The sequence below is a fragment of the Neomonachus schauinslandi genome, chromosome 3 (genome assembly GCF_002201575.2).
Source record: "Neomonachus schauinslandi chromosome 3, ASM220157v2, whole genome shotgun sequence".
Taxonomy (NCBI): Eukaryota; Metazoa; Chordata; class Mammalia; order Carnivora; family Phocidae; genus Neomonachus; species Neomonachus schauinslandi.
This window is the reverse complement of record NC_058405.1, coordinates 92,470,640-92,483,159: the sequence shown is the minus strand read 5'-3', so window position 1 is coordinate 92,483,159 and position 12,520 is coordinate 92,470,640. Positions and strand designations below refer to the sequence as shown.

The 12,520-nt window shown below is 49.5% G+C and overlaps 1 protein-coding gene across 1 annotated transcript in view; it reads right to left on the bottom strand.

Annotated features, from left to right (window-relative positions):
- Positions 1-10,498, bottom strand: part of SCTR (secretin receptor) — a 74,902-nt gene extending 64,404 nt beyond the window's left edge. The window contains exons 1-2 of the mRNA XM_021695854.2: positions 10,430-10,498; positions 10,263-10,319 (exon numbers count right to left, since the gene is read on the bottom strand). Of these exons, the coding sequence (XP_021551529.1) occupies positions 10,263-10,319; positions 10,430-10,498 (126 nt within the window). The remainder of the gene's footprint in view (positions 1-10,262; positions 10,320-10,429) is intronic.
- Between the last annotated feature and the right edge of the window lie 2,022 nt (positions 10,499-12,520).

Here is a 12,520-nt window from a genome sequence, read left to right as displayed (position 1 = left end):
TCTTCCTAGAATTCATATTATTTGAATAATGAACAACCCAGATGGACCCTCTAGTCTTTTCACCTTCCTCTACTCTTCTACCATTGTGTCACTTGACATCACCTGTTGAGTTTCCTAATAAATGTTTTGTCATCATACACTTAATTTCCAGGCAGCCTTTCTTATTCTCTGGTGATTCCTTTTGTCCAGCAGCCTCTTTCCCACACTCTTTCTTCTTAGATCTGGCATCCTTTTTTTTTTTTTTTTTTTAAGATTTATTTATTTATTTGAAGAGACAGAGCACGAGGAGGGGGAGGGAGAAAGGGAGAGGGAGAGAGAGAATCCTCAGGCAGACTCCCTGTTGAGTGTGGAGACGGACGCAGGGCTGAATCCCAGGACCCTGAGATCATGACCTGAGCTGAAATCAAGAGTCAGACGCTTAACCGCCTGAGCCACGCAGGTGCCCCTAGATCTTTTTAAAGAACTGTATTTCAGGACATTAACTGTAATCATGTGACCTTTTTCTCCTCTCTGCATGGTGGATATTTCCTCTTTCCCTTCTGTTTGTTTGCTTTCACCCTGGAGGCCTTCCTTAATGCCATATGTATATATATACATACATATATATATACACACACACACACATACACACATATATGTTATTGTATATAATATATGTATGTATGTATATTATGGAAGTATGGTTGACACACACTGTTACATTAGTTTCAGGTGCACAACGTAATGATTCCACAAATCTGTACATTAATGCTGTGCTCACCTCCAGTGTAGCTGCCATCAGTCACCATACAACCCTATCACAATCCCATTGGCTAAGGTCCCTGTGCTGTGCTCAATGCCACAGTTAAGCTTGAAGCACTAATGGGGTCCTTAGAACCACCGTGGGCCTGAACAGTTTGTGGCCTTTGCTACACAATAAATAATCAGGCTGAGCGGGTCCCCACAGTCAGGATCTGTTTGTCCTCCTTGCTCGGAGCCTTTCCAGGGCGCTGCAGGCCAACCGGACACCCCTCTGCCCGGTGCACACATGTAGGTTGGTATTTTTCCCACAATGCTACCCCTACTTCATTCGCTTTCCATTCCCAAAGATTTCTTGAAATCTCTGCTTCATTGTTGTATCATCTTGTTCCCTTTGACTTTGTGAGTTTGTACCCTTGTGATTCCTTTACTATCATGTTAAGGATGTTCCCAGGGACAGAGTAGATAAACGCCTGTGGTTATCTGCCATTTGAAACTGGATGTCCTAATGTAACATTCAAATATAATAGAAATATATATTTGGTGTTCATCTCTGGTTCCTGGCCTAGTGATCCTAAAACTCTTGTAATTTTCTGAGCATTAGGGGTGAGAAAAGCATCTTTTGTTATAATATCGGGTCTTACTCCTCAGTTCCTAATACAAGAGCTTCTAAGACCCTTGGGATCTCCAAAGTGATGAGTAATTTGTATATGCTGATAAGACGACTGGTGGCTGGCGCCCCTAGATATCTGCAGGATGGGGGCTGGTCACCAGAAAGACCAACCATGGGGTGAGAGATTGGAACTTCCAGCTTCCCTTCTGACCACAGGAGATGGGAGGGAGGGCAGAGACTGAGTTAGTCACCAATGGTCAGTGATTTCGTCAATCATGCCTATGTAATGAAACCTACATAAATACCCTACACAAGAGGGTTTGGAGAGCATCCATGTTCCCCCTTCCTCACCCTCTGCATCTCTTCCACTTGGCTGTCCCTGAGTGGTAAACCAGGGACAAATCAAAATATTTATGATAAACCAGTAATGGCAAGTAAAGTACTTTCCTGAGTTCTGTGAGCTCTTCTAGCAAATTACCGAATGAAAGGAGGAGGTCATGGGAATCCCCGATGTACAGCAGATCAGCCGGAAGTACGGGTGACCCAGGTTCATGATTGGCATCTAAAGTAGAAGTGGTCTTGTGGACTGTGTCCTTAGCCCACAGGGTCTGTGCTGATTCCAGGTGGTTAGAGTCAGAACTGAATTGAATTTGATTTTTTTTTTAAGATTTTATTTATTTATTTGAGAGAGAGAGCATGAGCCAGGGGAGGGGCAGAGAGAGAAGGAGAAGCAGACTCCTCGCTGAGCAGGGGGCATGTGACTTTTGTGACTTGATCCTGGGGCTCAACCCTGGGACTCCCAGAATCATGACCTGAGCCAAAGGCAGACACTTAGCCAACTGATCCACCCAGGTGCCCCAGAACTGAATTGAATTTTACTTTTTTTTTTTAAGATTTTATTTATTTATTTGACAGAGAGAGAGATAGAGAGAGCAGGAACACAAGCAGGGGGAGTGGGAGAGGGAGAAGCAGGCTCCCCGCCGAGCAGGGAGCCCGATGCGGGGCTCGATCCCAGGACCCCGGGACCATGACCTGAGCCGAAGGCAGACGCTTAACGACTGAGCCACCCAGGCGCCCTGAATTGAATTTTAGAACACCCAGCTGGTGTCTGGCGAGTTTAATTGGTTGTCAATGTGAGGAAAAACCACATATATTTAGCACCGTAAGTGAAATATTTTGAGCAGAAAATCCCAAAATAGTTGGTACCAAGAATGGGATGCTGCTTCGTAGTAAAAATGGCATCTCGGACGAAAGTACACTTAAAAATATGTATTCCTCATAAGTTCACTAAGAGAGTATAAGAAAAAAGGATTTTACTAAATGGTACTTTTCTTTATTATTTAAGTTAACCAAACAAAAAGACACATTACATGACTTTCCTCTTCAGTTTCAGATTTTGAGTCCAGGCCATCTTTACATCTGGAGTTTTAAAAATATTGCTGCAATCATGTCAAACTTTAAAAAGAATACTGGCATCATGAAATTTTTCATATAACTTTTGTCTTTTGTTGGAATTTTAAGTTAACTTTCTTTTTTCTTGTTAATCACAAAATTCATAGGCCTTCACCTTATCCCTTGCATAGCATAGTTGCACTCCATGGTCCTGAATAGAGCAGCTCTGCCAAGGAGCCTCTCTGGAAGTGACTTCAAGGAGTCTTTGACTTTCTGGACTAAATCCTCTGTTTCAGAACTGTGGAACTGATCTGCCCATTGCCATCCTGGGTAAATTACACTTTTTTGTATCCCATATTTTATTATTATTTTTTTAAGTAGGCTCCATAGCCAACATGGGTCTTGAACTCATAACCCTGTGATCAAGAGTCACATGCTCTACCGACTGAGCCAGCCAGCACTCCTGTATCCCATATTTTAGATTCAGTTTTGGCTTTGCTGGGAATAACCTCTAGTAATTTTTTTTTTTTAAGAAAGGCACTTAAGTTGTAATCTTTCTTAGACTGTGTATCTAGTAGTGTCTCTGTACAAGTATCACTCTTTGATACTTCAGCACTGACCTTGGCCCCCAGTCATGGCTGGCCCACTACAGGGTACAAGTTCATACTTGTTGCTTCATGATTGTGTGATTAGCTTCCACTGTCCCATTCTTTGGGGTATTTTCTCAGATGGTAGACATATTTTGAGGTGTCTGCTCAACCTATTAGGCAACAACTCTTCTCTGGGAAGACCCCTTCACCCTTAGGTGTGTGGTGAAGTCCCATTTCAATGATCAGACCTTTGGAGAAAACCTAACCGAGATTGGGACAATGTGCTTTCCTCTCTTGGATATTTGGTATTGTAAGGGGGAGTAAGGTCAATCTCTCCCATTCCTAAAGCATGTACTCTTGGAAAGCTATGGGGCAGCCATATTCTGTCCTTCAGAAAGCAACAGAAAACTTCAGTCTGCAGAGAGAGAGAATAATTAAGCAAAACAAGAGAAGAAAGATGTCAAGAGAGAGTTCTACTAGTTTAACTTTGGACTCTTGAATCTGAAAAGGTAAAATCTGGGAGGAGATAAAGTGAAAATCTATTGGATTCCGAAGAAGGTGAAGAGACTCAACATCACTCTGCCAATCACACTTCATGATATAATCACTTGCCTGCCAACTTAGACTGGAAAAGAATTTTTTCAAGGGGGAAATAAAAGGAGACATGGTACTAGCTAGTTTATACAATGAGAACTAAGAAGAGGAAACTCATTACCAAATAACCAGTTCAAAATGCAAAATTTCATCAAATACTTATTGGGCACCTACTCTATGCCAAGCAATTGATTCATCACTGAGGACACGAAGGTGAATGGGACATAGTTCCTGCTCTTGAAGCTCATGGCTTGAGGGGTCTGGAGAGGCCATAGCTGAAGTACACAACGAAGGCAGCAGCCAGATCATAATGGACCAAGAGTGGAGGCAGGGGATCCGCCCTCCAGGAGGTGGCTCCACGGCTTCGGGAAGAAGTGAGAGTCATTGGACCCAGAACAGCAACACCAGAACATCCCATAAAGAATAGGGCCCGGATGTGACGGTGAACAGGCAGATTATGCAGCAGCAGGCCGTGGACTGAATGTTGGGGTGAGGGCAGGGGACAGTGTGACTCCCACGAGGCTGGTTTGGGTGCCTCCATAGTTTCAAGAACAGGAAAAACAAGGAAAAGAGAAGAGAAGAAGGCTTGGGAGCTGGGGTAAGATGAGTTTGGAAGGCTGGATTTATGACGAGGTAGGACTGCTGAGGAAGATCACACAGTAAGAGTGAGCAGAGTGAGGAGAGCAAGGACAAGCCTGGACAAGAGATCCTTACAGGACTGAGAAGATGGAGTGCAAATGGCGATCAGAAGCCCATAAAGAGCAGAAGCCAACGGAGTGGGGAGTGGAAAGGAGGGAGGGTCCCGCACGGGATACCTCGAGAGGCAGGGGTCCCATGCCCGCTTTGCCCAAGACAGTCAGGTGTATGCCTGCCATCTCGACATCATTACTGACAACCTCCCGTCTCTCTCATAAATCATGTGGTCCCTCTAGGTCGGACCAGGGCCAAAAAGGGTGTAATGAAGACAACGAAATTAAGGTCACACAAGAGACTGATTTCAGCGGGTGGTGGGGTGGGAGCGGGCGGTGGCAGGCTAAGAAATCAGTGTAAGTGGAGGCAAGCATCATGGATGCTTCTTCCCAGAAGCTGGCCATCAGGGGGCAGAGATGGAACAGCGGTTGGAAGGCCCAGAGTGCAGAGGGAGGGCTCTTTACCACCTGGTTGGATAGACTTGGGCAAGTTGACCAGCTGATGGGAAAAGACGGTTAGAGGAAAATGGCAAAGACTGGGCACGATGGCTTGGCTGTGTCCTCTCAGGATGGGAGTGCCCATGGATTTGGGCGGAAGGATTAGGAGCACAGGTGCAGGGACTGGCCACACCAGCTGGAGAAGTGCCTCTCTTCCACTCAGATGATGCTAGGGACTGAATGTCTGTGACACCCCCAAATTCCTATGTTGAAACCCTATCTGCCAGTGTGGCTGTATTTGGAGACAAGGCCTGGAGGGAGGTAACGAAGGTTAAACATGGTCATAAGGGTGGGCCCCTGATCTGATAGGATTAGTGTCCTTATAAGAAGAGACACCAGAGAGCTTGGGTAGTGATCCCAGAGTCCTGGGATCGAGCCCCGCGCTGGGCTCCCTGCTCGGTGGGAAGCCTGCTTCTCCCTCTCCCACTCCCCCTGCTTGTGTTCCTGCTCTCGCTATCTCTCTCTCTTTCTGTCAAATAAATAAATAAAATCTTAAAAAAAAAAAAAGGAACCAGATGTTGGTCGGAGAAAGTTCATTCTCTGACTCTCAGGAAATAGGAGGCAAGCCTGTCTATTGAAAATGAAAGAGGGGTTGGTAAGATCAGGAACATAGACATCAGGGAGAGCCCACTGGTGAGGGATCGATGTCCGACATACGGGGATTCTGGAGAAGACAGGAAAACTTAGGAATGTTGGCAGCATGGTGGGCTGAGACTTCAGGACAAGGCCAAGCAGAGATGTCCCTTCCCTGAATGCTCCTTGGAATCTGCGGGACAGAATATTGAGGCTGGCTGAGCCCCAGGATATTATTATTTTCTGGAGTCCACAGGAACACTGAGCAGCCCTCTGTTTGTAATGTAAGCAAGTAGATAGGATCTGAGTGTTGTGGATTTTACCTTGGGCTGCAGGTTGTCCCAATGCCCGAGTGAAGGTCAGTGGTGAGAAACCTCAGCTTACTAAGGGCAGGGAAGCAAGGAGTAAGTCGGGGGACATTGGAGGGCGCCCACTGTGGTGGTGGAACTCTAACCCTGGTTATGAAGTCTGGGCTGTCAAAGACGGGTGCCAGGAAGAGAGCTATGCGCTCCCTCCTTCCTGGACATGGAGGAAGCCATAGGGCAGGGATAATGGGGACAGGGTGGAGAGAGGTGGGCTCCATGGGAGCGCAGAAAAGCGATGCCAAAGCTAAGAGAAGGAGCCCCCTAAGGAGTCTGGGAAGTGTACTGCCTGGTTGATTGATTTTGTGACCCCCCAGCTCATCTCTGGCCCCTTTAATAAAACGCTGTGTGTAATTCAGTATTTGTTTTATGTTTTATAAAGCGATTAGATTAAACTGAAATTAATGTCACTTTGAGGCTTGGGAGAGCATTTTGCGACAGCCCCTTGGGTACCGGAAACCAGCGCAGGCCTCTTTCTGGAAGCAGATGCGGGTGCTGGTTAGGAATCCTGGGGTTGGGTCCTCACACCGTGTCTGGGTGGGTGGCCCTGACAAATGGCTTCACCTCTCTCTGAGCCTCTGCTCCTTCCTCTGCACAATGAGGGTTATGAGAATAAAGTCAGATGGTGCTGGCAAGGACTTGGCAGAGTATCTGGTGTGAAGTGAGTGCTCAGTAAAGGACACCTTTATCATCATCATCTTCATTCACATTCATTTTAGAGATAGTAGCAATTTCAAAAGAAATCCACAAATATTTCCCCAGAAGATGAGAAGGTGATCTTTCAGGGATATAAAAAATCCCAGGGCCGCCTGTGTGGCTTAGTCATTAAGCATCTGCCTTCAGCTCAGCTCATGATCCCAGGGTCCTGGGATCGAGCCCCGCATCGGGCTCCTTGCTTAGCAGGGGGCCTGCTTCTCCCTCTCCCTCTGCCTTCCGTTCCCCCTGCTTGTGCGCGCGCTCTCTCTCTCTCTCTCCCTCTGTCAGATAAATAAATAAAATCTTAAAAAAAAAAAAATCCCAGAGAGCCTCCTCTGAAGAGTTGTCAATAGCCAGCTCCTCAGGTGACCCTTGAAGGTCTTCCTAAAATTCTGCTCGCCCGGTTGCCACCGAGCTTGTCAGCCCCTGGAGGTGGTAGCACCATGTGCCAGACCCCCAAGCCAGGACCTTTTCTGTTTCTGAGCCATCCACTGAGATGGAAGAGAGAGAGGTGGGAGAGCAGGGAGGGAGGCTGGAGAAGATCAAGCCCATTCTCAGCACAAGTCATTTTGTCTGCAAGTGGGTGTTCATCGGGGACCTTGGCTCCGATTCCTTGTCACCAAGCCCACTCCCCTGAATCCAACATGCAATTGACCCCTATTGTTAGTTCTGCTCATGCATTTCCCCTGAAATAGGACAACCTTTAAGGCAGTGGTTCTCGACCAGGGGCAGTTCTGCCCTCCCTGCCTCCCAGGGGACATCGGGTAATGTCTGGAGACATTTTTCTGTGGGCACAACGTGGACAGGTGCTCCTGGCTTCTAGTGGGTAAAGGCCAGGGATGGTGCTAGATGCACACAATGCACAGGACAGTCCCCCAAGACAAAGAATTCTGTGACTACCCCTCTGTCCTCCGGATCCTCATTAGTTCTTCCCTCTGGCTTCCTCCATGCCGGGGGAAGACCTAGCTCCCTTCCTGGCACCCCTTGCCGAAAGCCCAGATTTAATATCCGGGGTTACAGTGTCAAAGTTAAGAAACCCCACTTGAAGAAAAAGGCAACCCTCTCCACCCCACTTAACTCACTATGGTTATCGAGTTGGCAGTTTGCCAGATGCCACGGATTAAAAAGCCCTACCTTGAGTGACTGTTTTTCATTGGCTTGACACGGTTATGTACAATTTTATAAGCAAGGGTTACCTTCAAGATGTCATTGTTTATTACCTGGTGCTATACGAAAGTGCCACAGCTTACGACACTCCCTTTGGATGTCGTCACTTCATTCATTCACTCCCTTTGGATGTCGTCACTTCATTCATTCACTCACTCACTCATTCACTCAACCAACACACACTCATTGAGTTCCTTCTTACACTGACAGGCTCTAGGGATAGAGGATGAATAAGACATCTCAAAGTGTGTGTATTGGGGAGGAGGAAGAGGACAGATGTGCTAGTGAATAACCTCAACATCCTTCCAGGTAAAAGTCCTCATGAGATTCATGGGGGTGGGATAGCAAAGGGGGGTGTGGTCCATGTTTCCTCTGGCGGTCTCAGAAAGCTGGCCCCTTCAGCCATCATCACTTTCTGGTTTCCATTTGCAAGGGACCCTCCTGACACTTCCCTATATGGAAAGGCAAGGGGGGAAGGTGGGTAGCAGTAATAAGCAGTTTGGCCTAATGATGCCCCATTAGGAAGACGCCTATGATCTCACACAATGCGGGGCCCCATATAAATAAAAAATTGTTTGAATGCCCTTAAATTTCCAAACCAAATGTCCGACCACTCAGAGACAAAGAAAGAGAAGGTAAGCAGGGTTTCAAAGCCTGGGAAATACTCCAAACAAAGTAGGTCAGTTCCATTCTTGTTTATTAAAGGAGTTCTTGCCAAGAAGTATGAGACCTCAGGTCTGGATAAGCCCATAAAATACCCAGAAGACCAAGACTTATACACAGGAAACCATCTTGTGATAATACAAGGCAGGACATGAGTGTATGAAAATGTCATGTAAAGACAAAGGACGTAAGGGAGAGCACCCTGGGTGACCGGGATCAAGCTATCTGGTTGCTAGTCCCAACTCTACAGCTAACTTGTTGATTTGGGGCAACTCTCTTTTCTCTGTGGGTCTCAGTTCGCTCATCTGTAAAATAAGGGAATTGGACCAGAGCATCATGACGCAGCCTTCCAAGACACACTGAAAACTCAAACCAAGTGAAAGCTCTCATTTCCCCCTCTGCTTATTCCTAACCTGGGGGCCCCTTGAGACTAAAAATGTAGGTTGAACCTCAGTCCTGAAGCCCAGCCACCTGTTGATTTCTTTTGACCTCAGAGTTACTGCAGTAACTCAGGGTTACTGCAAATACTTAAGAAGGAGGTGGGGAAGGTGATGAGGAAGAAGCTATTACCTCTCCCATCCCTGGGCACTGAATAACAGCACACCCAGAGGCTTTGAATTATCCCCAGGGTCCTGGGTGGCCCATCCCTAAATTGGGGGTTCCGATTAGTGAGTGGGTACTATTGCTCTAGCACCTTCCAACCACTAGGCCCTGCCGCTGGTGAGAAGAGGCTCCAGGGTTACAAGGGAGCTGGGAATGAGAGTCCCAAATTCTACTTTTCCATACTACTGCTGCTAGAATGTCAAGGAGCTGCTGGATGGGCAGCTCCTGAGTGTCAACACTCCCATCAGCTCTGGGAGTGAAGGGTTTTCTTATAATCAAACAGGAGAGGACTACAGGAAGGCAAGGTCATTGGACACCTGGAAGGACTCACCCAGGACAGAGACTGGAGACTCCAAATTGGGTCCCCAAGTACTTTGCCTGGGGAGTTTCTTGGGACAGAGGCCTTAAAGGCCAGTTTGCAATGCTGGTGGGAAGAAGTGGTTCTGGAATCTGCACCCCCCCTCCACTCCCCGCCCCACCACCCCCTCCCCATTCCTTCCATCCTGGCTGTCTGGGTACAGATCCCAGTGGGAGAAGCCCTGGATTCCAAGGCATTCCTGTGGGAAAGGAAAACAAGCCACCCACTCTGCCTTTCTCTGGACCGGGTTTTCGGAGATCAGCTCCTCCCAGGACCCCCCAGACATGCAGACTTTAGGGAGCCAAATCCCAAAGGGGAGGGAGGGAGTTGCTAATGGTCCCACCATAGAGCCGGCAGCTCCAGCCAGAGCTTTCTGAGGTTTCCCCTTCTGCAGCCCTGGGGGTTGTGTGTGTGTGAGAGAGAGAGAGACAGAGAGAGAGAGAGAGGGAGAGAGAGAGAGAGAGAATGTCAAGGCTTTGGGGCCCACGGACATGGGCTCCAATCAAATTTTCCTAGGGCAAGATTTTTGGCCTCTTAGAGTCTCTGTTTCCTCGTCCGTAAAGAGAGGGGGACACTACCAACCTGGAAAACCCATCAGGAGGTAGCGATGAAATAATGGAGGCAGAATGCCCAGCGCACAATGGGCACTGCTAGGGGCGCCTCCAGAGTTTCCGTCGGGGCACAGCCTGGAGGGAGGGGATGGCGTGGAGGGGAGAGGGGGTTTACCTTAGGGCTGCCTTCGCCGGGCGCACCTGCCGTTTTTACTCCGGGGGAGGAGGCTATCTGGAGAGGAGGCGATAGAGATGATCCTTGGGGGAGGGGGGGAACGGGGTGTCAGGGTTCCCCCTCCTCCACGGAAGATCTGGGGACCCACGGAGGGGAGCGGTACTCACCGTGTGCGCAGCGCAGGCGAGCAGCAGCAGCAGGGGCGGCCGCGGCCACAGCAGCAAGCGGGGACGCATGGTGCCCGGCGCGTTCCCCGCGGGGCGGGGGGGTGGGGTGGGGAGCGGGGAGAGCGCCTCGACGGCCGCCCCTCCTGTGCGCACCCCCGGTCCGGGAGCTCAGCGCCCTCCGCGGGGGCCCCGGCCGGCCGCCGTGTCCGGAGGAGCCATGGCTGTGGCCACCCAGCCCGCGGCGAGCCCCAGGACTCCTCGTCCTCGGAAGAGGTGGCCGCGCGCTAAGCCGCCCAGCCCATTGATAAGGACGCGCGGCGCGGCGGGCGCTCCTCCACCCAGCCGCGACTGGCGGGCAGGGGAGGAGGCGGAGGGAGCGCGCGGGGGGCCGCAGGCGGCTCCGGCAGGCTCAGCCCGGGGGCGGAGGAGACCGGCAGAGGGCACGCTGCCTCAGCCTCGGACGCTGCGACACCCCCGAGTCCCGAAAGAGCGCTAAGTTCTGGGGCAGCCCTGCCGCAAGCTGGCCGCCCGCCCACGGGCAACGTATGACGCGGTTTTGAGTCTCGCATCTACTGATGCCCACGTTCGGGTTAAAAGAAGCTTGAGCTGGTGCCCTGCGGACGTAGCGGGGGCTCCGTAAATGCCTATTGCATCGATCGGGTGGGACAGCTACGTGGCACTTCATTTCCAATTTTCATTTTGTGTTTCTTCCTTATTCAAGTCATACCCTCTCATTCTAGGGAATTTCATTCCCATGGGCGCCAGCCATCACACGAGCAGGTTTAGATGATCAGGTGAGAAGCCTGTGGTCCACCCAGGCGTTTTGGGGGCTGCGCTGAAGATGAACCCCTGGAGGCTTCGTGCTCCTGGTGTCCCTGAGAAGCTGTTTAAGCACCAGGCAGGTCTCTCCAGTAGCCTGCTCAACCTGAGTCTGAGTGCCCAGGTGACCTGGAGGCTGGCTTTTATTTTATTTTATTTATTTTTAAAGATTTTATTTATTTATTTGACAGAGACACAACGAGAGAGGGAACACAAGCAGGGGGAGTGGGAGGGGGAGGGGAGTGGGAGAGGGAGAAGCAGGCTTCCCCCGGAGCAGGGAGCCTGATGCGGGGCTGGATCCCAGGACACTGGGATCATGACCTGAGCCGAAGGCAGACGCTTAAGGACTGAGCCACCCGTGCGCCCCTGGAGGCTGGCTTTTAGCCTCTCAGTACAGGATACCCTCAAATGGCTCTTACACACCCAGTTTTTTTCTTTCTGTGTTTTTGTGCCCACTCCTTTCCTCTTGACTCTCCTATGTTGGCTTTTCTCCCGGCACTTTAAGCACACATCAGCTGCTTGAATTCCCCCCAAGCCCCTTAGTGATATTATGCCCGTTTGACAGAGAAGGGCATTGAGGGTGCAGGAGGATAAATGACGTTGTTGGGTACCCGAGACTCAGAAGGTCAGATGGGAAAGCCTGGCTAACCCTGATACCCCGATTTTCTGTGACTTCCCTCTGGTCAGATGGCTAATCTGCCTTTTTTTTTTTTAAGCTAACCTGCTCTTAAAGCAACATATTCTAGCCCATAGCAGCCTTCCTTACCTGAGGAGGCTATTGATAAGGTAAGGTTGGCAGATCACAGCAAAAATAAGAGGGAAAACAGTGCTTTGAGCTCTCAGGTCCACAATCAATGCCCAGGATATATCAGCCTAAAGTATATATGAACATAAACTCATTTGTAAGAACTTTTGCTACGGAAATACTCACCCAAAGACTCAATGAAATAGGTGCAAGGATGTTTGTGGAAGCACGAGTACCGTATCGGAGAACAGGAGATAATGCGTGTGGAAGGGGGACACTCAGCCCCACCCCTGATGTTTCCTTCCTCCCCTAGTGCAGCCATTAGTATAATCCTCTTGACCTTTCTCAAGCCCCTCATTCAGACCCTCCCCCTAGCGCACACACACACACACACAAATGCAGAGACAGGAAGAGCTCTATGTGTTTCATGCATTTGGGATAAGGACTGACATGAGGTTCTGCACCCCGCCTTCCTTTGACAGCTCCCCCACCTGCAGAGAGCCTGTAAGTGGATCGCTGGTGCCAGG